General features: G+C 47.9%; 2 protein-coding genes and 1 long non-coding RNA gene across 10 annotated transcripts in view; 2 read left to right on the forward strand and 1 right to left on the reverse strand.

Annotated features, from left to right (window-relative positions):
• On the forward strand, positions 556 to 6,878 carry LOC106502790. Of its 4 annotated transcripts, none has more exons than XM_018057851.1 (6): positions 556 to 815; positions 2,740 to 2,915; positions 3,660 to 3,726; positions 4,856 to 4,928; positions 6,226 to 6,403; positions 6,490 to 6,878. In XM_018057851.1, exons 1-4 carry the CDS (start codon positions 579 to 581, stop codon positions 4,925 to 4,927), a joined length of 552 nt encoding a protein of 183 aa, XP_017913340.1. In that variant the 5' UTR covers positions 556 to 578; the 3' UTR covers position 4,928; positions 6,226 to 6,403; positions 6,490 to 6,878. The 4 variants fall into 4 exon arrangements, 1 of the variants encoding a protein (XP_017913340.1); XR_001296443.2 differs by having other exon boundaries at positions 660 to 815; positions 2,735 to 2,915; positions 3,466 to 3,726; XR_001296444.2 differs by lacking the exon at positions 556 to 815 and adding an exon at positions 822 to 934 and having other exon boundaries at positions 2,735 to 2,915; positions 3,466 to 3,726.
• LOC108637424 lies at positions 15,206 to 20,960 on the reverse strand. Its single transcript, XR_001919070.1, has 4 exons — positions 20,831 to 20,960; positions 18,106 to 18,222; positions 16,302 to 16,395; positions 15,206 to 15,235 (listed from the first exon to the last, which is right to left on the reverse strand). It is a non-coding gene; the product is annotated as an uncharacterized LOC108637424 (long non-coding RNA).
• The window catches only part of RALGAPB (Ral GTPase activating protein non-catalytic beta subunit), a 93,206-nt gene continuing 88,581 nt past the window's right edge, over positions 21,114 to 25,738 (forward strand). For 2 of the 5 annotated variants that reach the window (XM_018057852.1, XM_018057854.1), the window contains exon 1: positions 21,114 to 21,371. The gene's annotated coding sequence lies outside the window, so the exon portion shown is untranslated. Of the gene's footprint in view, positions 21,426 to 25,738 lie in introns of all 5 variants that reach the window. The other 3 variants (XM_018057853.1, XM_018057856.1, XM_018057855.1) reach the window with 3 other exon arrangements.

Below are 25,738 nucleotides of genomic sequence, written 5' to 3' on the forward strand. Positions count from 1 at the left end.
ACACTTCGGAATCTAGTGAGCCCCTCTCCCGTTGCAACAATGAAAATTTCTGTTTCTTCTCTTGCATCAGAATTTAAAGATCATGCAATGAGATGCCCCATGCAGTTTCTAACTTCTTCACATCCCAGCACATGCATCCACTTCCCCATCCTTACCCCGACATCAGCTTCTTAGTCTTTCTCTTCCTCCCTTTTCTGAACATCTTCCCATTTCCCTTTTCTGTTTGAGTCCTTCAGAACCCCAGTAAGTCACACCTCCACCGTGCAGCCATCTTAATTTGGAAATTGGTTGAAGCATGATTCTACTCATAGCCCCACAACTAGCCTCCAAGCTCTTTAGGATCCACACTCTCTCACACTCGAGATACAAAATTAAAGAAGAAAGTATAGTTTCCCCAGCTTCAGCCCCACACACAACACTTTGTCAGAAGGCAGGACACCATAATTGACGTTCCCAGCAAGACTGAATTCAATAGAAGAGTGAATGCAACAGAAAATCAGAAAGAAGGAATAGACAGCTCAAAACTACAGACGTCCTAACCATTTAATAGTCGGATGGATGGTTGGGGAGATGAAAGAATGCTTGAATACTTGGCGGGTAGGTTTCAACTCCGATCCACTAGGGGGCGCGAAGAGACTGCTTGCGCGGGGTCCATCCGGGGATTCGCCGCTCTAGGCCCCAGCCCGTCTCTCAACTGCAGTTCCGCCAGCACCCAACAGATGGAGGACGGGTTCTGTCTCCGAGTCGCCGGGACCGTCCAGCATCTTCTCACGTCGTCCAGTTTGGACCTGCAGCCGACATTCCTGGCGCCCCGGGTGAGTCACTGCAGGACCGCGCTGCCCCGGAACCCCCAGAAGCCTCGAAGGCCGGTTCTCCGTACGCCCCTGCGCCCGACAGGAGAGGAAACTGAGGCCCGTGGGGTCGGGGAGTGCAGGTCAGCTCCAAGCCCAGGCCCACTCTTGGTTCTGAGCCGGTTCCCTGCGCTGCATGTGGACCTCTCTGCACTCGTGTTCTTGACAAAGGGCCCTCGGGTCACCGCACTACCGGCCGGCGCCGTTTTGGAGCGTCGGGTCCCGGGCCTCACTCGCCAGGTGGGGAGACTTGGGCCCACCGACGGCGAGAAGCGGGTCCCGGGATGCGTAGGCCCGAGGTATCGCAGGGAGGTTCGTGCGGAGCCGGTGTGAACCGCACCTGCGCTGTGGCGCCAGAGGCCCCCGATCACATCCCATCACGTCCGACTCCAACGTTTCATCCCCTGAAGCCGCTTGTCTGTTGCTGGACAAATATCTTAGTGACCTTCGTGATCTCGGTAACCTCTAAGGGAAAAGTGTTCAAACCTCCACTTTAACTGAGGGCGCCCCCAGGGCCCTAGAGAAGAGCAGAGTCTGGCTTTCTGGGCCCCTGCTTCGAACTGAAGGCCTTCCCCTCTCTTTCCGGGCCAGGCCCTGCGCAGCTGAAGACCCTGCCTCGGGCGGCGCCCCCTCCCCTCCTGCAGGACCCTGACCCGCACTGCCTGCCGCGCCCCCGCCCCCGCCGTGTCCAGGGACGGAGGTGTCCCCTGGGGCAGTGGTTGAGCTGTGGCCTTCCTGCCCTACTGCAGAGGGGGTGGTTCCTGGGCTTGAGGGTTCTGGGACCTGCCTTGCAAAGCCTTGTGCAGGAGGATGGGGTGGGTTTAGGGGCCAGAAAGGCCAGAGTTCGGATCCTGACTCAGCTCCTCATTAGCCTTAGCCGGGGAACCTGGGGTGAGTTCCTTTATTCTCCTGAGCGTTCCTTTTCTTCAAGTGGGAAAATGGCAATCACTCCGGAAGGGCAGAGGCCTGGTCTGTGTTCTTTTTATTTGAACTCACAGTTCTTGGCATGTAGTGGGTCCTCAGTTGCTATTTGTGGGGTGGATGAGTAATTGAGGCTTTTTTTTTTAACCAGAAGTTAGTCTTCCCCCGGCTTCTTTTGATGGGGGGCGGTGGAACCTTTTCAGGAAGTGAGGCTAGTGCCTGGGGTCCTGGGCCTGGCTGGGTGGCTTTCCCCTACCTGGGTGGAGAGCCAGCTGCTAACCTGGGCTGCTCTGCCTGATTCCCCATCTGCCCTTCTCTGCCCCTGCATTCGAAAGTGACCATGGGCTGCCTGTGCCTTGGTCATTGATAGTGCAGGGAAAGGAACTGCTGAAAGCATTTTCCCGGTGTTTGGAGGGTTCAGTCCTGTCCCTTCTGAACTCTGGAGCTGTCACACACCTCCTCCCTTCTACTGCCTTTTTAGATCTGCCTCCGGGCACCTGGTGTGCAGCTTACTAAGTGCTGCCTATGCCAGGCTCAGTGCTAGTGGCTGAGAAGCTTTTAACTCATTGTTGACCAGGGGATTTTTGCAGGAAACTAATGTCTGGTGCCAGTGATTTGTTATGGAAGTGATATTGATACATCTGTGGTCAAAAATGTTTGGGTGAAAAAAGATGCATTAATAATAAGTCTCTGGTCAATAATGTGTTTAAAAAAAAAAAAAAAAGAAGATAAAGCATGGGCTGTTTCTTAGAAGCTGGGGCTAGTTGTGGAGCCACTGGGTAATTTTCACCAAGAGCTTCCCTCCAGAAAGCCAGGTCTACCTCCCCTCTTCCCCCTTTCCAGGTCCTTAGTCCAGCTTGTGGTCTGGAGAGTGGCTTGACACAAGGTGAGGATACTAATCATACTTCATGGGAATCATGAGTTTTCTTGTCTTTTCTGCCTCTCTCTGCTCTCATCTCAAGGTCAGTATCTGAGTGTCATCTGCTCAGTGCCTGGCAGATGTCTGGTGCTCAGCAGCTGTGGAACAGTTGCCCAGCAGGAGAGGACAGCACAGACTCATCCCAGTGAGGTGGCATGGCCCATCACGTCATGGAGAATCAGAGAAAGACTGCTTTTGGCCAGCCAGCCCAGGGAGAGGTGGAGGTACTTCCTGTGTTTTCTTTTCTTGGAGTTTTTCTCCGTGTTGACCACTGTTTATCCATTGGAGGTTCCTTGGTGTGAGACAGAACCTAGTCTACTAAGGGAGAGTTTCCCCATGACCTGTGGTTATGGTGGCAGGAACTAGAACAGTAATGCCCTTGGACAGGCTTAAATAACAAGAATCACAGTAGTAATGCAATTAGGAGCCCCTGGTGGTTCAGACAGTAAAGAGTCTGCCCGCAGTGCGGGAGACCTGGGTTCGATCCCTGTGTTGGGAAGATTCTCTGGAGAAGGAAATGGCAAACCACTCCAGTATTCCTGGAGAATCCCATGGCCATGGGATTGCAAAGAGTCGGACACGACTGAGTGACTTCACTTTTAATGCAATTGGACAAGGCTTAAACAGACACCAGGCCTCACCTCTGCAGGAGGCCAGAGGTGCCTTTACCTCCTCACACACACCCCCAACCCCCTAATGGTGGGTCCTCAGAGGTGGGTCCTCAGTCATCTGAGTTTGCACAAAAGATGATCTGAAAAGCCGTCTCTGTCTCAGACGCAGATGAGCTGTTGTCCTGTGTGGAGTAGTCGACTTCCGTCCTGGGAATAAAAGGTGTGGCTCGTGGGTTGGGAACACAGCCCACGTTTGTGAAGCAGCCAGCTTCTCTGAGAACCCAGGTACTCTGGGTTCCAGAACATGGTGACCAGGTGGAACCAGGCTGCTCATCCAGGGCTTCTTGACCGTTGCAGAGGAAGCAGCACGGTGCACAGGGGTCCCTGCGAGGTGTCCCGTCCTGTCAAGAGACAGCTGGCTCAGGTGAGTCCTGTTCCCTGGAGATCTGGGGCTTTGCCTCCCGCAAGGTGCATGATGTCCCTGCGTGGTCTGGGAATAGATAGAAGAGAGACAAGGGTGACTTGGTCCTCGCACTCAGTTTCACCCTCTCTGAGGTCTCTGAGGACCCACCCGGTTCCCCTTTGTGTGCTTGGTCCTGAGAGCCCTTGGGGAGCCCTACACGTTGGCAGCAGAGTGTGTGGAGTAGGGAAAGGATTCTGACATGTCCACCTGTACTCGTGTGTCAGTCACTTCTCTGCCTCCTCCTGACCCTGGGACCTTCTCCTGTTTCTGGTTTCATCCTCCAGAAAGCAGGACTGCAGTGAGGCTGTTTGTCTCCGGCTCATGTCATCGCTGTCTGTTACAACCTAGGAACTCCGTCACTTTTCTTTCAGAGGTGTCCTCCCTTTGGCTGTCCCTTCTGGGCCACGTGGATGGCTTTTTAGCAGGACTAGAAGCAGATACTGGGTCCTCATGCCCAATTGGGCTGACTGCTCCGAGCCTCTGCCACTGGCCTCCTTTTTCAGTAAGCCCTCTGTCCTTTTCAGCTGCTGCACTTGGAAGTGATGCTGGGCTGCCTGTGGCCTGCTTATTGGTAGTGCAGACAGAGGACACACAGTAGGGCTGCCTCGCATCCTCGCTCCCTAGTTTTGGGAGATTTCTATACTTCTGTGTCTCTCTGCCCACCCCTTGGGCCTCCAGGGTCTGTTGGGGTGTGTCCGTGCCATCGCTGGGGCGTTTCCTTCTGGCTCCTGCTCTTGGGAAACAGTCTCCTTTTGTGTGTTGCTTCAGTTCCCCTTGATGCCCAGTTGCTGTCAGCTGGCCATGCACGTTCCCATAAATCTGGCGACGGCATCCTTTTCTGCCTGTCCCTGATCAATTACACATCAATCAGCATTGGCACCCTGCCACAGAGCATCCACTGCCTCCTTCAGAGTTAACTACTGTTTTTTGTCTGAAGAAATAGCATGTCTTTTCAGGAAGTAACAACAGCCGACACTTGGGGGATGTTTACTGTCTGCTAACTCTAGTGCTAAGCCCTTTCCTGGTGCCTTTGCCCTCCTGTGAGCAGGGGCAAGTCGAGCGCTCACCCTTGGCTTCTGGTCTGTTGCAGACGAGTCCACTGTGTGCAGAGGCGTCATGGAAGCTGTCGTGTCAAGAGCATTCTAGACCGCACTGTCCTTGAGGTAAGATCTCTGGTCCGTTCTCTAGAGTGTTGGGTCCTCCCACATGGTGGTCATGTGTGTGTTCCCAGAGGCTTTGGGTGAAGATGTAGGGGAGCTGAGAGGTGGGATGAAGGCCGCATCCACGAGTTCCCAGGTCCACTCACCAGCCCAGCCCCGGGCAGCCTGGGTCACATCTGGAGCGTCACTGTCTTCAGTGGCTTCTGCAGGGATGGCACCTCTCGAGTCCCATTAGGGCACTGAGAGTTATGCGGTATCTGCCTTCCTCCCCGGAGTGTGGGCAGAAGCATGTGAACCTGGGCGCCAGAGATTCCGCCCCTGGGCTTGAGTCTCCTTTGCCGTCTCAGTCAGCATCCTATTCAGAACCTTGTTTCTGTCATTTGAAAAACCACAGCTATGTTGGAGGTGACTTTGTGGTACCCAAGACCACGTGAGTCCTGTAACCTCCAGTTGTAGTATTTTCCCAATGTTTCGCCTACTGTTGGCCTTCTCTTCCCAGAGTGCTCTCTGCCCTGTATGCACCTGCATTCAAAAGAGACCACGGGCTGTCCGTGCTCTGGTCGTTGACAATGCAGGGAGAAAAGTTGTGGAAAGCAATTTCCCGAGTTTGGAGGGTCTGCACCTGTCCCTTTCAAATGCTGGCGCTTTCCCACACCCCTGCTTCTCTCCAGCCTGGGCTTCCCCCTCAGGTGCTGGGGGCTCCTTTGTGATGGGCAGTGACGTCTCAGCATAGCCTCCTGTTACCAGAGCCAGGCCATGTCCATGTCAGGCTTCGAGACATTAGCGGGTGTAAGGAGCCAGGCTGCATTACGCACAATGAACACGCGCGATGTTGGGTGGTGTGTGGTGTGGGGACTGCTGTAAGATTGTCAAGGGGAGCAGCTGTTTGGAGGTGGTGGTGGACCAGCCTTGGAAGGACTGGGACGTGATAGACCACAGGAGGGACTTCGGGGGGAGGGGAGGAACGTGAGGATGATCTGAGGCCCGGGTGAGTGTGCGCACCTGGAGTCAGGTGTGCAGGCAGGTAATGAAAGTGTGGGGGGAGGGCTGCTGGGCCGTGGAGGTCCCCCTCTGACATCCAGTGGGGGTGGACCAAGTGGGAGGAGCTCCTGAGAGCAGGCTCTCCAGCCATCTCTTTGCCAGTTCCTACATTTGCTCTGTTGCCCTCAGAAGGTGCATTTTTTAAAAGACAGTGTTCCTTTTGATTCTTTTCTGGGAGCTTTGAGATTTCCTTTTTCTGCTGAGGTTGGTGTGAAAAAAGCCACAGCGCATCCCTGACTATTTGGGGGCATTCTCACAGATGTTGGCTTGAAGAAAGGCGAGGTAACATTGGAGAGCAAACCCTTGTCGTGACCTCCTGCCCTGTGACCTCCCCATCACGCTGGGGGTGCTGCCTTGGAGGACACCTCAGGGATGGGAGCACTGGCCTCTCAGGATGGTGTCCTGGGTTCCAGCTCCCCTGGAGGAGCCTCCTCATGGTGAGTTACTGCCAAGGGGCTAAGTCAGCCTCTGTTTCTGAGACAGATGTTCCAAGCTGCCAGCCTCATCTGACTTCCTCTTTTAGGCTGTTTTGGGTCTGATGACAGGCGAGCAGACTGAAGAGGGGTGTTGCTGCGTGACCACCGCCAGACCTCCTTCTCCTGTTGCCTCAGCACAGTATGGAAGGACGTGGCCCCATGTGACCAGGTCAGGGGCCTGGCTAAGGCCTGAGACTCTGGGACCTTGGGATTCACAGCTGGAGACCTTCAGCTGGCTCTGCCCCTTCCCAGCAGGTGCCACAGGGCACAGCGGACCCAGAAGACTGGTTTCCTTTCATCTGGACCAGGTCCTCCAGTGGCCTCCATGTCCCCCTCTCTGTTTCTGGTGTAACTTTTAGAACCAGGAGTTCCTGTTGGAGGCGTCTCTGCTGGGCATCTTGTCCTCTCACCCACTTCAATAAATCTTGAAACTGCCCTGCCGCTTGTTTCTTTTGTTTCCTTTAATCCCTGCCTCCGTGTGCACAGCTGGGTGGAGAGACCGTGGGTCATGGGCAGGTCTTCCAGTTTTCACTCACTGAGACTTTCTACTTCACACACTCCTGAGGCCTGACCTGAGGATGGGATGTAGAATTGCAAATTGCCATGGGTTTAAACCATCCCAAGTGCTCTGGGGGCTCAGGTTTTGGAGAGAAGAGAGCTGTTAGAATTGTTGGCAGAGGAACGTTTGTACCAGGGCTTTGGAAGTGAGGATGAGGGTGGGCTGGACGTAGAGTCAGGCACTGAAGTCCTCCAGGAGGGCAGGAGAGCCCTGGGCTCTGGGGTGGAAGTACATGGGGTGAATTTAGGGAGAGGGTTCTGAGCAGAGAAGGCAATGGCACCCCACTTCAGTACTCTTGCCTTCCAGGCTGCTCCGTCCATGGGGTCGCTGAGGGTTGGACACGACTGAGCGACTTCACTTTCACTTTTCACTTTCATGCATTGGAGAAGGAAATGGCAACCCACTCCAATGTTCTTGCCTGGAGAATCCCAGGGATGGGGGAGCCTGGTGGGCTGCCATCTATGGGGTCGCACAGAGTCAGACACAACTGAAGCAACTTAGCAGTAGCAGCAGCAGAAGAGAGATATAGTAGGAATAGCTGCCCTCGGGAGGACTCTGGGGGTGTGGTGGGCAAAGGCCAGGTGTTGGGCTTATATAAGAGTTCATGGTTAGTCAAAAATCTAAAGTGTATTGTAACTTCCCTGGCGGTCCAGTGGTTAAGACCATGCTTCCACTGCAGGGGGCACAGGTTCGATCCCTGGTCAGGGAGCTAGGATCCCATGTGCCAAGCAGCGTAGCCAAGAAAAAAAGGGGGGGCATGTTTTTGACCATTCAACTTGTTCACTTTCAAATTCTAAATGATGCTCACCCCAACCCAGCCTCTTAGGTCTGCCTCCCCTGCCTTCTGTCCCCCTTGCCCACCTGACCCTCAGCCCCAGGAGAGGTCTCCCACTGTCCAGGGAAGACACCTGGGGCCTTCTCATGGCCCATGGTCTGTATCTACCCTCATCTCACACATCACACTCCAGAAGTACCACATAATGTTCCTGACCACGCTGCCACTTACCCAGCCTGTGTACACGCCTGGAAACCCCCTTTCATTTCAGATGCTTGCCTGACTCAGCTTGTGTCACTTCCTGCAGGAAGCCATCAATGGCTAAACCACCACCCAGCCTGGATTCCCTGCCCTTCCTTTCATTCACATCAAGTGTCAGTTTTGTGCACAGTGGGCTTCTCAGGTTCGATCCCTGGGTCAGGAAGATGCCCTGGAGAAGGAAATGGCTTTCATTCACATAAAGGGTCAATTTCGGGCAGGCCTAATTCTAGGAATTGGTAAATGGAAGAAGGCAGAAGAGCAAAAACCCCTGACTTTATGGTGTTTCCATTTTAGATAACAGAGATAGACCATAAAGTGTTGAAATGTCCAGCGTGCTAGGAAAAGGACTGTCGCGTCGTCGTGAAGTCGCTCAGTCGTGTCCGACTCTTTGCAACCCCATGGGCTGTAGCCTATCAGGCTCCTCCCTCCATGGGATTCTCCAGGCAAGAGTACTGGAATGGGTTGCCATTTCCTTCTCCAGGGAATCTTCCCAACCCAGGGATTGAACCCGGGTCTCCCGCATTCCAGGCAGACGCTTTACAAATTGAGCAGAGAGCTAAGACAGGAAGCCTGAGGGCAAGTAGGGGGTGTGGCCTTCTGAATCTGGAGATGGGGAAGGCCTCCCGTAGAGATGTGATTTGAGCAGAGTGAGGGGCTTTCACCTCTGGGTGTTCATGGCAACCTGTGCACCAGCTGTCACAGCATGGACTGGGGCTGGGAGGCATCTTTCCTCTGGGATTCAGGCCCAGGGAACTGCAGGACTAAGGCTAATTAGCAACGTCTGCCATGTGCTGAGGGGTGGTGGCCGAATCAAATTGGGGTTAGCTAGTCAGACCAGGCTGTGTGCATCTTGCGGGCAGGTTCTCCACTGTCAGCTCTGTGGCCCCTTCGTCCAACCCCCCATCCTCAGCTCAGCTGACTTGGTGCTATCACCCAAGGACAGGCCTAGCCTATGACCTGGTCAGGGAACTAAGATCCCATGTGCCATGCAGTGTAGCAAAAAAAAAAAAGGACACGTTTTTGACCATTCACTTGTTCACTTTCAAATTATAAATGATGCTCACCCCAACCCAGCCTCTTAGGTCTGCCCTAGGTTGGGGACCAAGAGCAGTGCTAACCAAACCAGGCATGTCTTCCTTCTGAGCTGAGTGTGTCATGCGTGCGTGCTCACTCTTTTGCAACCCTGTGGACTGTAACCCACCAGGCTCCTCTGTCCATGGGATTTTTCTAGGCAAGAATACTGGAGTAGGCAGCCGTTTCTTACTCCAGGGAATCTTCCCAACCCAGAGAGTGAACCTGCGTCTCTTGTGTCTCCTGCACTGATGGGTGGATTCTTCACCACTGCACCACCTGTGTCAAGAGCCTGAGTAATTGCTTGCAGGAACAAAAACAGGAAGAGATGGAGGATTTAAGTCCCTTTAACAGCAGAGTCTAAGACTTCCCTGGTGGTCTAGTGGTTTAAGAACCCACCTTGCAGTGCATGGGACTTAGGTTCAATCTCTGAGCTGGGAAGATTCACATGCTGTAAAGCAACTAGGCCCACGTGCCCCAACTACTGAGCCCACGTGCCCCGGAGCCCATGCCCTGCAACAAGAGAAACCACTGCCATGAAGAGCCCTTGAACTGCGAAGTAGAGAAAGTCTGCATGCAGCAATGAAGACCCAGCGCAGCCAAGAATAAAATAGAGCCTAGAGGTGCAGAGAGCTGAGCTCCTGTTGTAGACGAGAGAGCCATTTCTGGAATTCTTACAGGGACAGGATGAGATTCCAATTTCCAAGCCACATTCATGCTCCACAAGGCCTGGCTCTGGAGTCAGAGCAGCACTCAGACTTGATACGAGGCCTGGGGTTCAGCTTTCCCTTGAATTTTAACAAGGTGTGGTTGGTCATGTGACCAAAATTGCCATCTTCCTTTTCTTTCTAAGAGTCCTTACATTCACCATCACTGTGCCACTAAATGAGTCTCTGCTGATAACAGCCTATAGTGTGTTACAAGCTGACACAGGTGAGGAGCTCAATGTATATTTAATGAAGGATGAAGCCAGTGGTAGCCTGGACCAAGGGTACAAGGAATAGTTCATCAAGGCCCCTCTGTTTCTGTGACTACAACTGCCATGTCACCAGGATACCTAATTCCACCTACATTGGGAAGAAACCTAAGGAAATCATTAACAGCCTGTTGAATTTTTTTTTTTTTTTGGCTGTGCCCTGCACCATTCGAGATCTTAGTTCCCTGACCAGGGATCAAACCTGTGATCCCTGCAGTGGAAGCACAGTCTTAACCATTGGATCACCAGGGAAGTCCCAAGAGCCTGTTGAACTCTGATGTTGTCCCTTAGTTGTCGTGGGGCCTAGAGCACATTATTTTGCCTTCTTGAATCTCAGTTTCTGGCTCTGTAGTTTGACCATTATAAGGACCTACCACAAATAGTAACGATGAAATAAGACGATGCGTGCTAAAGGCATAACACAGTACCTACCAAACACCGAGTGCTCTGTACACATCAGCTGTTTTTGATGAGTATGTCTAGCTTGCTGATAGTTAAAAATGAATAACAAATATAAAATGTCATTATGATAGACTCATCTGTTAATGTGACACCATGAATACTTACTTCTGTGCAGATCTGCAGGCATCCCAGTGGGACTGGTGTTAATCATCCCTACCATGGAATGAACTTTTATTAAATTCCATGTGCTGTACTAAGTGAGCCTGTGTATATAATTACTTCACTTAATCTTCACAACCACCCAGTGAGGTAGACTTAATTATCCTCCATTTTATAAATGAGGAAACCAAAGCTCAGAGAAATGAAGGGACCTGTCTCCCTTCCAATGAGCAGCCCAGCTGGTTTCCATCTCCTAGTGTATGAAGTAGTGAAAAATGTTGCAGGCTTATTTCATAAATAGCACAAGCATACGAGGTTGTCAGATGCTTGTTTGTACTGGAAAACAGGAAATTAGGATATTTTACTATTCCCTCCATCTGTTTCAAATTATTGCCTATTATCCAGTCTTCCTAAAATATTCCACATTCAAACCACCCGTCTTGAGGACTGAACTTGTGAACCTGACACATACAGAGACAATGGGCATGTTTCAGCCAAGGCCAAAATATTGTGTGCATCTCATTATGGTTGTGTCCAAAGCAGGACTCGTCCTAGGTCTTCCAAGCTTGAGGAAACCTTTGCAGGGTATGATTGAAGTGCCCCAAGAACCAGGATTAGGGTCACGAAGAGCCACGAGGGCCTTCCCTGGTGATCCAGTGGTTAAGAACCTACCTTCCAATACAGGAGAAGCAGGCTCTATCCCTGGTCGAGGGACTAAGATCCCACATACCTCAGAGCAACTAAGCTCTGACTGCTACAACCACTGAGGCTCCACATTCTGGATGACTGGAGTCCCTGCACCACCATGCAAGATCCCACATGATGCAATTAAAATCCTGTGTGCTGCAACTAAGACCCGGTGCCACCAAATAAAGAAACAATTAAAAAAAATACAACTAAAGTAAAGGTTACTTTTTAAAAAATAAAGAAGAGCCAGACCCTATCAGCAGGAAGCAGAGACATTACTTTGCCAACAAAGGTCTGTCTAGTCAAAGCTATGGTTTTTCCAGTGGTCATGTATGGATGAGAGAGTTGGACTATAAAGAAAGCTTAACGACGCAGAATAGATGCTTTTGAACTGTGGTGTTGGAGAAGACTCTTGAGAGTCCCTTGGACTGCAAGGAGATCTAACCAGTCCATCCTAAAGGAAATCAATCCTGAATATTCTTCACAGGAAGGACTGATGCTGAAGCTGAAACTCCAATACTCTGACCACCTGATACAAAGAACTGACTCAATTTGAAAAGACCCTGATGCTGGGGAAGATTGAAGGCAGGAGGAGAAGGGGACGACAGAGGATAAGATGGCTGGATAGCATCACTGACTCAATGGACATGAGTTTGAGTAAACTCTGGGAGTTGGTGATGGACAGGGTGGTCTGGCATGCTTCAGTCCATGGGGTCGCAAAGAGTTGGACACAACTGAGCGACTCAACTGAATTAAACTGGCCAGAGGCCCTGGTGAAGCCACTGGTGGGAATTATACGTAGTAGAATCAAGCCAGGAGAATGGAGAGCTGGGAGAATGAAGGTTCATTTGTCCCTGTAAAAAAGCTGAGAATCGGAATACAAGGATCAATAAGAAAGTTTCTGCCTCCGGGGCTTCCCTGGTGGTTCCATGATAAAGAACCCATCTGCCAATGCAGGAGACACAGATTCCATCCCTAATCCAGGAAGGCTCCACATGCCGTGGAGCAACTAAGCCTGAGTGCCTCCACTGTTCAGCCTGTGCTCTAGAGCCCAGGAGCTGTAACTGCTGAAGCCCACGAGTGCCCTGGAGCCTGTGCTCTGTAACAAGAGACCCTATTGCAATGAGAAGCCCACATACCACAAATAGGGAGTAGCCCACAAAGCAACCAAGACTCAGTACTCCCCAAAATAAATAAACAAAATTATATATATATGTTAAAAAAGTGTCTGCCCTCCCAGGGATCATATACAGCTCTAAATTCTATTTTTAGGCATTTATGGAACAGTCACTGTGTGTGGGCCTGGCTCTAAGATGCGCACAGAAACCCTGAACAAAGCTGAGGAGGGGCCTCATGGAGTGTATGGTCTAGAACATCACTGCCAAGAGAAACCCACACATGTAATCGACAATTTTCCAAAAAAAATAAAATAAAAATTTCCTAGGCACCGCATTAAAGAAATAAAAAGCAGATGAAATAATTTCAGTGATAGATTTTATTTCATCCACTACATCAAAAAATACTGTCATTCCAACAATATAATCAAGGTTAAGAAATGATTGAGATGTTTTCTATTTTTTTCCCAAACTCAGTCTTAGAAATCTGGTGTGCATGTTACGCTTACAGCACCTCTGGGTTATACTTATAGCACATGTGGCTGGTGACTACAGCACAGATCTAGATGATGAGGGGCTCAAGGCTAATTCCATCAAAGAAGAGTGTTGCAAACATGCCTCCTTTACTGGAAGATTGCTGCATCTTGTAGGGGCTTAAAAGAAGCTGCTCCAGCCTGGGTTCACCATCCTCTGGTATCCCTCTTCCTTATCTAATCAGAGTGGGGCCAGGTACATATCAGGTGTGCCTGATCGAATCCCTGAGGCCTGTTCCCAAACTTTCCTGAGGCAGGATGCCAAGTTCTGTAGTGTTAGCCCAGCATAAGCCCCGCCTCCTAGAGTTAATCTCAGTGTGCCCGGAATGTGTCATTCCGTCAGTTACCACTTGTTAATTGAGCACCTACTAACTGCCAGCCTCTGTGCTAAGCAAGCACTGGGAACACACACCAGTGAACACAGATAACTGACAGCTCACAGTCCCATCATGATAAACAAGTAGCCCAAAATGAAGAAACCATTAAAAAGTAAGACAGACTTTCCTGGTGGTCCAGTGGCTAAGACTCCAAGCTCCCAATATAGGGGCCCGGGTTCAATCCCTGGTCCAGGGAACTAGATCCCACACGGATGCAACTAAAGATCCTGCATGCCACAACTAAGACCTGGCAGAGCCAAGTAAATAATAATAATAATAATAAAAAGATCACTAACTTGGGAAACAAAAATAGAACAAACTGTAAGAAATGCTATGGAGGGCAAATGACAGGTGCTGTGAGTCTAAACACAGATACCTGACCTCTTGGGGGTCAGAGAAGTTCTCTTGGAGGAAGAAGAATTAACTGGGCAGAGGAGGAGTGGTCTACGTGCAAAAGCAGTGTCAGGGATGCTGGGAGGTTCTCTAACATGGCCAGTGTGGATGGTGAGCACCACAGAGGTTTAGTGCAGCAGCCTAGAGTGGATGGGAGAGCCCTGGCTTCAGAGTCACACAGACCTGGTGCAACTCAGCCAGAAACTTGGGTGCCAAGTTTCAACCTGTCTGGGCCCCAGTTACCTCCTTTAGAAGGGAACACCTGCTTGCTCAGTTGCTTCAGCTGTGTCCAACTCCCTGCGACCCCATGGACCGTAGCCCACCAGGCTCCTCTGTCCATGGGATTTTCCTGGCAAGAATACTGGTGTGGGTTGTCAGGCCCTCCTCCAGGGGATCTTTCTGACCTAGGGATCAAACCCATGTCTCTTGGGTATACTGAATTGTAGGCGATTCTTTACTGCTGAACCATAGGGGAAGCCCTTAGGGGGACATGGTGAAGATTAAACAGAGTGATGTAAGAAAACTCTTGGTATACCAGCTGCCCTGCCTCATTAAATTATTGACCCTTGTTATTATTTATTGAAGGGTCTTCTGTACCATATCAAGAAGATGGCCAAGGTTTGTGTTTGTTTCCTTGTCTTGGGGACTTTGACAGGAAGATGCCCTGGAGAAGGAAATGGCAACCCACTCCAGTATTCTTGCCTGGAAAATTCCCTGGACAGAAGAGCCTAGTGGGATACAGCCCATGGAGTTGCAAAGAGTCAGACATGACTGAGCATGCACACATGCATCGCAATGGGGACTTTGGAGTTGAAGGTTGTAAATTAGAAGTGTTTGGAGAAGGAGAGGCAGAGCTCCCCCCTTTAATTTTTTTCTGACTTTATTTTTACTAGAAAATTTGAATGATATGATTAATAGGCTTAACTTTAAAAACGAACATTTTATTGGGTTGACCAAAAAGTGCATTCAGGTTTTTTCATAAAAAATTATGGGAAATTTTTTCCCATAATTTCCCCATAATTTCCCATTATGGGAAAACCTGAATGCACTTTTTGGTCAACCCAATGTTTTTGAATAGTTTTAGATTTGCAGAGAAGTTTAAAACCTAGTACAGATTGCCACGTATCTTTTACTGAGGTGTTCCTAATAAGCACATTTGTCAAAATTAAGAACTTCATATTGCTATTAAATACCATTAACTGAACTCCAAGCTCAACTTAGTTATCCCTAGTTTCCCCTCTCATGTCCATTTTCTGTTGTCATTGCTCAGTCGCTTGGTCACGTCCAACTCTTCGCAACCCCATGGACTGCAGCACACCAGGCATCCCTGTCCTTCACCATCTCCCGGAGCTTGCTCAAACTCATGTTCATTGAATCAGTGATGCCGTCCAACCATCTCATCCTCTGTCATCCCCTTCTCCTCCTGCCCTCAATCTTTCCCAGCATAAGGGTCTTTTCCACCGAGTCGCCTCTTCGCATCAGGTACTAGGATCCAATCCAGAATACCACATTATATATAGTCATTATTTTTTCCTTATTTTCCTTAACCTCTAATCTGAAAGAGTTTATCAGTCTTTCCTTATTTTTCATGGCCTTGACTGTTTTTTTGGAGTGTTGGTAAAAGTATTTTGTAAGAATGTCTCTCAGTTTGGATTTTTCTGATGTTTTCTCATGATTAGACTGGAGTTATGGGTTTTGGGAAAGAGTATCACAGAGGTGAAATGCCACTCTCATCATGTCATATCAGAGAGTACATGACATCAACACGCTTTATCACCTTGATTACTTGGTTAAAGAGGTTGCTGCCAGACATCCCCACTATTTTTCCCTATCCATACTCTAGTCTTTGGAATATAGGCTTAATTTTGATAGCTATTTTAGAAAACATATGCTCAACAATGAGAGAGTTTATCTCTTTCTCAAGCACATTTGGGATATTTACAACTACTGACCATGTTATCTGCTGCAAAGCAAGTCTCAAATACCAATGCATCAGAATCACACAGATTACAATATGTGACTACAACATAAAGACACAAAAGCAAAACTTCAGGGCTTCCCTGGTGGCTGAGTGGTAAGGAGTCTGCCTGCCAATGCAGGAGACGTGGATTCCATCCCTGGTCTGGGAAGATTCCACATGCCGTGGAGTGGCTGAGCTCATGCACTACCCAACTCCTGAGCCTATGCTCTAGAGGCCAGGAACCGCAACTACTGAGCCCACGCATCCCAGAACCTGTGCTCCGTAACAAGAGAAACCACCACAGTGAGAAGCCCGAGCACCACAGCCATAGAAAAGGCCATGCAGCCACAAAAACCCAGCACAGCCAAAACAAATAAGTAAGTAAAATTAAAGAACAATACCTTAAAAAAAAAAAAAAACTCAAAACTTTAGACAACGCTTAGACTTGAACCATAATGAAAATACTGTATATCAAAACTTGTGGAATGCAGCTGAATCAGTATGTAAGGAGAAGTTTATAACTGCAAATGACTTCATTGAGAACTTCTCTCCAGTAAAGGGAACACGTGACTCAGCACACAGGAGACTTACCTGCACTGTGGACAGGAGTGTGGCCAGGAGTTCAGAGGGTTTCTCCCAGTGTTCTGGTCTTGAGCACTCCACCAGGACTTTAGCCTGGAGAACCCTGACAGAATCAGAACCACAGTAAAACACTGAGATTGGATAGCCTACCCCGTCTGAAAAGTGGAGGTACAAAACAGATTCTTTTCAATTTTACAGAGAAAAGGGATGAGATGTGTTCCCTATCCTATCTTTGTGAAGTAAGTTGGCCTTGTGGTTTCCGTCAGAGGTGTTAAGGGAAACCAGGGTTTATGTTGTTTGATTTAGACCCGCTAAAGACATTGCTTTGTTGGGAGCAAGCGATTTATCATTTACAAGAAGCTGTCCTTTCCAAATCCAAGACAGACAACTTCCCAGTAGCGAAAAAAGTCACACAAGAATACAGGTTTAACCTCTTTTTAAAATAAAAATTTCTGAGTAATGAAGTTTGCTCCGATGTCACAGGTGTTGCCAGTAAGTGCTAACTTTTTTCAGAATGTGCCGCCTCCTTATAAACATCGCACCACTTCTAATAGACCCTCTGCGAGCTCTGCTCTCATGGGTTTAGCTGTGTTCTGCTTGAGGCGAGTCAAGACTGGGAAATACAGAGCTTCACGGAGACATCAGTGGGAAGAGTGCATTGGCACTACAGAGCAACATCTCAGAAGTCCACAGAGGAGACAGGCATGGCTGCTTTTGCCAAAGGGAGTGAGGTGACCATGCGGGGGCCAGCTGGGGAAGAGACTGCAGAACACACAGAGTCAAGGCCATCGACTGCCCTTCTCTTCACTGCTCTGGCTGCAGTAGGTCAGAGAGGCAGTGTGGTCTGAAGAGAGCGGTGCAAGCCAATGCCTGGGCCCATGCTTGCAGCTCAAGCATCTGCAGGGGACTGCTGGTAGCTCAGAATCTGAAACCCAGCCTGGTTTCAATGTGAGTGAGAATCGTCAAAATCAGCATGTTAAAACCATTTTGGCAGCCCAATCTTTCACAAATTCATGAAAAAATTACTGCACCAGATACCAAGAGTGTGGTCCTTGCCAGGCTGTCCACTTGGAACCACAGCTGGCTATAAGGCTCATGAGTCCTGGAGTATCTCAGGGCATCTGGTCAACCCACACATACGTGAGGGAACAGTGAGGGGTAAGAGAGAGGGTCGAAGAGTTCTTCAAAGAGAAGAAATGGAGAATGAGACCCACAGGGGATGGATGTGGTCTGGGACTGCTTAGTCCTGCTCGGATGACACTTCTGGCTCTGGTCAGTCCCAACCACTGGAGGGAGCCTTAGAAAATTTCAAGTTAGAAATTTCTGGCTAACGGGTCCCTCATGGGGACTGGTCTAACTGGGGCACCTGACCAAGATGGCATTGTTGGCCTAAGAAAGGCACTTAGAAAATTTTGAGAAATACCATTCCAAAATGAAGTACTGCCTGAAGCACAGGATCTGGGGCAGGGTACCTCTTGCTGTGCTAAGTCGCTTCAGTCATGTCCAACTCCTTGCGACTCTATGGACTATAGACCTGCAGACTCCTCTGTCCATGGGGATTCTCCAGGCAAAAATACTGGAGTGGGTTGCCATGCCCTCCTCTTCCCAACCCAGGGACTGAACCTGTGTCTCCTATGGCTCTTGCCCTGCAGGCAGATTCTTTACTGCTGAGCCACCAGGGAAGCCTGGGGACTTCTTACCCAGGTCTAATAATGGTTACTACCATTACCAATGGATATTATTCATTAAGACTTTAACAGTCCAGCAAGAAAGTGGATTCAGTGCTGAGCCAATGAATTTTCCACCCACTCACCTATCCATCCAATTAATGTTCACTGACCACCAACGCTGTGCCAGTATTGTGTTAGGTTCAGGAGAAATAGAAGTGGGTCTTCTCAACCATTATCTACACCAAGCAAGTTCTGCTCAACTAGAAAAAGGAAAAAAGAAAAATTGGCTACAGACAACATACTTCTCATACATCTGTTCAGTTAACAACTTTTCTCAATTATGGCTCTTGAAAACTGTCCCAGTTACTATGATTCCATACAATTTACCCTAAAACTTAGTGGTTTAAGACAATGACAATATTTATTTTGCTCATGAATCTGCTGTTTGGGCTGAGGTTATCTTGTCTTTGTTCTGCTTGGTTTTAGGTGGGCTGGCTTGAAGCCTGGGGACTGGAATCATCTGAAGCCTTCCTCATTCACATGTCTGGCCATTGACGTTGTCAGCTGAAACATTCTCAAGTTGTCAGCTGAAACATCTCCATATGCTCTCTTCCTGAGGTCTAAGCTTCCTCCCAATATGGTGACTGGGTTCTGAAGGTGAGCATTGCAAAAGAGGGTAAGCCAGGTGGAAGCTGTATCCTCTTTATGACCTAGCCCCAGAAGTCACAAAGCATTACTTCTGCCCTACTGGCCAGAACAGTCACAACTGCCAACCAGACTCAAAGGGAGGGAGTATAGATCCCATCTCTCAGTGGGAAGATGTTGGTTACATTGTAAGAAGTACTGGGGGATAGATTATGTATATTGGTGTCATCAATTTAGGAAAAAAGTCTGCCAGAAAAGTTGATGTAACTGTTCCATTTCAGTTTCAGATGATAACTCCCCACTTTATTCTACTTTTATAGTTAGGATTTACGATGAAGAACCAATCTGTTTTGGAGAATCCAAGTTTTTTTCTATATAGCATTTCACATCTCTTCAGTCTATTGTGTATGCATACTTTTCCCCACGTTTCAAAGTGTTCTGATACTTAGTCTTCATTTTCCCTCAAGGTGCTTTGCGTGTGCTATAATTTTATTTTTATGTTGGTTTAAGAGAAACCCTCAAAGTTTGTTCTTAGAAACTGATAATGAAAAAGGTGCAGAAATATCACCTTTAAAGAATGACTCACGTGCATCTTTCCTCCACCTCCCCTGCCCCCACCTAATACTAAATCTTATCTTCTTGGTCAGTGTATTAGTCCTTATACCTTACATTTTATGTAGAAGTCATAGTCTTAAGATTATTTATTTATTGCTTATGATTGTTTGCATTGTTTCATTGCTATATTTTTTTGTTTAAAATATTTAGGTGTCTCGAGTTGGAATTAAACATTTTTTCCCATCAAAATTAATGGAAATATTTTTTTCATTTATCAGCTTTTCACTTAGAGGCAGAATTTGCAGGAATGAATTAAAGTCACCAGGTAGGAGACAGATTATTTTCATCATCTCCCTAAAAGCTCTGACAGGTTCCCAGTCCTCTATGTCTGTCATTTTCCCAGTTTCTATCATCCCTCACTCTTCTAATTTGTCACCTCCATTATTGGCCCCTTACCTGTCTATTACAGGAGTTCCATATTTCTGTTAGGAATGAGTCTGATTGAAAGTAACAGATAACTAAAAAAACTGTGATCTAAAGAAGACTCTCCTCTAGCTCCCACCAATTCCCCCATTAAACAGGAAGGCAGTCCAGGGTTTGTTCAGCTGTTTGAGTATGTCCTAAACCAGGCTTCTTTTGGTCTTCTGTTTCACATTCCCTAGCACAATCCTCCTCCTGGTGCCAATATGACTGCTGTACCTCTGGGTGTTGTGCCTCAGTTCCAAGCACGAATTAGGGGAAGGGTGAAGCTCACAAACTTCTCCAAAGAGTTCCTTCTTATTCCGAAAAAGAAGCTCTCCCTTGAGACTTCTACCTATATCTTATTGGCCAGAACTTTGTCTTACTGCCACTCCCAACTGCAAAGGAAGTTGGGAAGTGTGTGCTTTGCTTTCCAGCCTCTGTAGTTTAGAAAAGCAAGTTGAAGTGGTTGGAATAAATAGTGAGAGCCTCTCATAACATTTGCCACACGGTGTTTAATTGAAATGTATAGCTATGATCCACAAAGTGACCTAGATTTTGCTCTGTTCTAGCTACTTTCGTGTGTGTACAAAATCTTAAACACTCTTTTCTTTCCATGAGGATACCAATTCCTTTGTCACTCTTTGCTCCCTGGTCTCTTCTGAGGGTAAGGAGGAGGAGTCAGCATCTTCTATGCTCCATTCTGCTCTTTGCAGATAGTGACTGCAGCGCTATTACCCTGATCCCTTCCTTTCTTAATATCAAGGACAATCTCAAGGCCAGGTTCTCCCTCCTCTTCTCTCTCAGCCCAAGTTTCCTCTTCTACACCCCCAAGGCACTTGAGCTGTATCTCTCTAATGGCATTTATCATTTTCTTCATTGAAGCTGAAACCAAACGATTGGAAGTGGTACTGTTTACGAAACGTGTGGTGCATTGTAGGTGCTCAAACTGGTATCTCTTGCTATTATTACTACTATTAATAACGTCTTACTGCCTTTATCAGACTCAGATCCTTAATGACAGGCTCTGAAGTTGGTGTCTGATTCATCTTGGTAACTCACATGTGGCCTGGAATTGTGCATTGTTCATAATGCTATAAGGGGGAGGGGGGTAAAGGCCACATTTCAAAAGAAGGGTGCTGTAATGGTGGGACGTGAGAAATTCCTGGAACCTGAGTAGGAGCTAGAAACTTGCAGATAAGACCTTACTTCGTTCGCATCAAAAACAGGCAGAGTTCCGACTGATTCGTACGGACGCAGGTGGACCGCCTCCACGCCTGTATTTCGATGAGACAGGAGTATCCATCACTCCACTCCTGCTCTTCTAGATCCGGAAAAGAAGGAGGGACTATGTCCCGCGCGCGGCGATCTGGGATAGCTGCGCACGCGCAGCTTCCGGCTCCGTGTCTTGGGAATTATTTGACGCCGCCGTCTGGGACCCGCACAAGTCTCTGATCAGGCGCGCTGCGCACGCGCAGTGGCCCAGTCGGCTCGGGGAGCTATTTGACGCTGCCGCCCCTGGCAGTCGGAAGTTGCCTGAGCAGATCCCAGCCGGCCGGCCCGACTGGCCTTCGTCGTCCCCGGGCGCCGTGGGAGAGTCGCTGACGGGTGGACAGAACGACCGCCTGAGGACAGCCGGCCAGGGCAGCGAAAGCGCCGGTCCTATGGCGCGGGTGGCGTGAGGCGGAAGGCCGAGTGCGGCCGGCGGCGGCGCCCACCCCAGCGATGCGGGCCCCGCCCGTCGCCTCAGGTAACCGGGCGGGCCTTCAGGTCTGGGCCAGACCCTCCCCTCTTCTCCCCTCAGGTTGGTCCAAGGATGGCTAAGCCTTGTTTCTCGGCCCCAGAGGCTCTAAGGGCCCGGCCTTCGGAAGCGCATCTCATTTTGGGTGGGTGGGTGGGGGGACACGGGGTCTGGGGGAGCTTGGCCCTGGAGTCGGTGGCCTCTGTCGGGTCTGCTCAAACCCGGGGTGGTCCTTGAGAGCTGCCGTGGCCAGGAGAAGCGCTTTCCTGGCAGCCTGGGGGAGGGGGCGGGTCTGGAGCGGAGCTAGACAACTCCGGCGAAGAATCTGGTCCAGCAGCAAGGTTGGTCGAGTGGCTGCCGCCCAGTGGGAACGATGCTGCCCATTGCACGGTGACTCTAAAGGAGGAAGAGTTAATAATGAAGATGAACAACTAACCCTTGTTTAGCGCTTACTATACGCCGGGCGTTGTGCCAGGCCTTTACGTTCACCCCATCCAACTTCACAACAACCCGGTATGGGAAGATGATTATCCCCATCTTCCTGATCAGGCAACTGAGGCCCTTAATGGTTAGGTGACGTCTATGCCCAAGGTCACAGAGCTGTAAATTTGACTCCAGATCCAAGTTCTTAACTATTAGGTCAGTGGCTCTCCAACTTCGCTGCACGTAAAAATGACCTGGAACATCTTTTAAAGATTTCTGATGCACAGGTAACAGAGCCAGGCCAATTAAATCAGCGTGTCTGGGAGGGGAGCTGGGAGGCGGGGGGCAGGGACGATACTAGACAGTTTTTCTCAAAGATCCCCCCCATGAATTCAGTGTGCAGCAAAGTTTGTGAACTGCTGGATAATTTTGCATCTCAAGAAAACGTTTCAGTGTTTCTCCAGTTTAAGTATGTAGGAGAATCTTATGGGACTTTTTTTTTTTTTTAAACTCTGGTTCCACCCGCACATAATCTTTTCATTAGGCTCATTGCACCTTGTGAAAGTCTACTGGGGGTGGAAAGTAACTTTCTGTGCAGGATTTCCGAGTCAGCTGGACCTTGTGAAGTGCGTGCATCTCATGTGAAACTGTTGCCTTGCAATTTTCCTAGATACACAGTACTCATGGACATAGTGTCTCTGATCTCAGGGTCTTGTTTGCATATGTTGTTCTTTGCCTAGACTGTCCTCTTTGGTTTCTCCCTGCGCCACCCAAACACACACACTTCTGCTCTTTCTTACACACGTGCACGGAGCCTTTTCTTCCTATCTTTGGCTGCATAACGCCCAGAGGTTTTAACCTTCAGGATGCCTCTCTGTGACCCTTCCCTTCCAACCCCTCACTCCCAACAACCTTGGGTCTTTCCTATCTGCTCCTTAGCATGATCCTAATGAAACTTACCAGTGATCGTTCTGTGCCATATTTCTCTTTCTTCTGCTAAGATTGTGAGCGACTTGAACCATCTTTTCTCATCTCTGTATTCCTCCCAGTGCTTTGGCATACAGACTCACAGAGGTTTTACTGAATGGAATGTTTGAGTCCCTTTTATGCCACATATTGCATGCAGCAAACAGATCCTTCTCTATTTCCATTTTTGCAAAAGGTGTTTGGTAGTTCTTAGTCTATAGAGTTTTGCTCTTTTTTGCTTGAAAATACTCTAGTTAGGTTAATTAATTTCCCCAAGTTGAATAAGCACTTTGCATTCTTAGCACTCGAATTGCACTAAGTTGCACACTTAGCATTTAGTGACACACTCAAAAGGACTATGTGCAGTCAACATTGGTTGATTTTTAATATCTAGTTTTATCACAAGCAGATACAATCAGTTCTGTAGTGGAAACCTTTTTATTGCTCTTAGACCTTTGTCTGTGTTCCCTGCTGAACACTATGCTGTCCAAAGTAGTGTTTAGTTATCATCCACTCAGTGTAACTGGGCTTCGTTGGTGGCTCAGAGGGTAAAGAGCCACCTGCAATGCAGGAGACCCGGGTTCGATCCCTGGGTCGAGAAGATCCCCTGGAGAAGGGAATGGCTACCCGCTCTAATATTCTTGCCTGGGAAATCCCATGGATAGAGGAGTCTGGCAGGCTACATCCCATGGGTTCACAAAGAGTTGGGCACCACTGAGCAACTTAATACTTTAAAATGTGACTATCTTGTTGGCACTTGGTAAATACTAATAGATGGAAGTGCAGTTGGTGGTTCATCCTATTACCGGGAGGGAGAATTTAAGAAATACTTAACAAAGATTAAAACCTTGATGTCAGAAGAATTGATAAAGTTAGTATATATTTATTACAGTATGCCTGAACTGCTATTGTCCAACATATTTACAAATTATAAAGGAAGGCAAGCTGGTAATTCAGATTATATTTGTTCTTGGCTCGTCTTAAAACCATGTAAGGTTTATAAAAGTGAGTGAGTATGTGTGTGAAGGTAATTATGAAGAGGTTTTTTGACAATAAAGACTTTTTTATTGCAGTTAAATACGGTGAAGTATATGGACTGAATAAAAAGCACATTTCATGTAATGGCACTTTTTACATTATACGGATTATTATAGAAAAATTTTCTTGGTTCAGTTTTGTATTGTTTTCTCAAATTTTAGGCTAAAGCTAATGTAGAAACTGATGGAATAATTTGTGTTAAATTCAGATACTCAAGAAACTTGCCCTTGTTTCTCTGATCAGATATGGCAGACTATCCCATTCTGGCCTCAGCACATGGAAGAAACTCAATCTTTAAGCCTCGGGTTTAAGTCTCTAGTTGATCCCCAAGAAAAGGTGAAAAACTACACAGATTCAGTTAAAGACCAAAAGTGACTAATCATGAGAGCCTGAGGACTAAAAATGATTCTTTTAAATATGAGGTACCCATCGGTGTTAGTAGATGTGTTGCCTGACATCTGTAAAGACCTTTCAGGTTTGTTTCAGATAGAATACATTATTTTCTTCGGTGCAAGCTGATTAAGAGTTTTAGAATTAAGGTACATGGAGTTTAAGTCTAAGTTTTTATAGATGAAGAAAGCAGGTAACTTGTTCAGGACTGCATGGTTGGCTGTAGCACATCCAAGGCTAGAATGCAGGTCTCCTTGCTCTGGACACAGCATCCCCTTCCACCCTCACACCTGTCATGAGAGGATTTCTTGTTTCGTGTGTGTGTGTGTGTGTGTGTGTGTGTGTGTGTGTGCTGGGGATAGGGGAAGTGGACAGAGTAGTGTGCTATGTTTGAAATACTAAGTTAGATGAATAGTGAGTGCTTTTCATCATATGACATGTACTTTGCTGTATAAATTGAGGATGTTACGATAAATAAGACACAGCTCCTTTTCTTCAGGAATCTATAGTCTAATAAGGGTTGTCATAAAAGTGTAGTATCTAAGGCAGCTTTGCCAAATAGAAATTTCTGGAACTGTTCTATATCTGCACTGTCAATATGGTAGCCATTAGCCACATGTGATATGTGAAATGTAACTAGTGTAACTGAACTGAATTTGTAATTTAATTCAAATTTAAGTAACATGTAGCTATGGTTACTGTATTAGAGCAAGTGTGAGGCATAAAAGATGAGCATGAGCACTGTGGTGGTGGGGACAGGCAGAGTATTCTTTTGTGGTGGTGGGGGTGTAGGCTAGCAAAAACTACCTGTTTTCACTTTTTAGAAGGAATGTAGGCAGAACTTGTCTCTTTCTTGTAATTCAGGCATTTTATAGGATCCCTAACAGTTAGAATCTGGTGCACAGGTGAATACATTCCTTTTTGGCCAAGGTTGATTGATATTTGCCATGGGGGTCAATAGGACTACAACAGAAATAGGAAATATGTTCTTTTTGTCTTTGTTAGTTACAAAAGTTCTCTGCGTGACTTTGAACATATGTATGTGCCTTAAAACCCAGTGTTTATTTATTCAGTTCATTTATCCAGTGTTTTGGCACCCTATACCCTATTTTTCCTTGGAGAAACAAAGCATGCCTGATAGTGTCTATCTTGAATTTGTACTACTCAGAGTATGTTGACTGACATTGCTTTGTTTGATACTTCTCCCGAGTCAGTGTAGCTAGGTACTGCAGGTGTTCTCCCTGTTTTACAGGTGAGGAAACTATGACAAAGAAATGCCAAGTGACTTGTCCAAGGTCATATGGTGAGGTGTGGAGTCTGAACAAAAGAAGGATCACTGGACTTTGCGGCAAGAGGTGGAATTTCTTATCCCAGCTCACCTGTTGCTTGATGTGACCATGAGCAAGTCGTAGTGGCTAGTGACATCTGTCTTCCTTAACTTGTTAGGCTTGTTATGGAACTAAAGTGAAGTAACGTGAGAACTGTTTGAAAATGGTCAATTGTATCCAGCTGCATTGTTATCCAGCAGGATCTGTAGTAGTTTTTTTTGTTATAGGATG

This window comes from Capra hircus, chromosome 13, assembly GCF_001704415.2.
Source record: "Capra hircus breed San Clemente chromosome 13, ASM170441v1, whole genome shotgun sequence".
Classification (NCBI taxonomy): domain Eukaryota; kingdom Metazoa; phylum Chordata; class Mammalia; order Artiodactyla; family Bovidae; genus Capra; species Capra hircus.

What these genes read in the sequence shown, in the direction of transcription:
- LOC106502790 (XM_018057851.1), top strand. Translation starts at nt 579, where the DNA reads ATGCTTGAATACTTGGCGGGTAGGTTTCAACTCCGATCCACTAGGGGG. An exon ending in CGACATTCCTGGCGCCCCGG is followed by an intron (nt 816 to 2,739) that starts GTGAGTCACTGC and finishes TCTCAAGGTCAG; the next exon opens with TATCTGAGTGTCATCTGCTC. An exon ending in TCAAGAGACAGCTGGCTCAG is followed by an intron (nt 3,727 to 4,855) that starts GTGAGTCCTGTT and finishes GGTCTGTTGCAG; the next exon opens with ACGAGTCCACTGTGTGCAGA.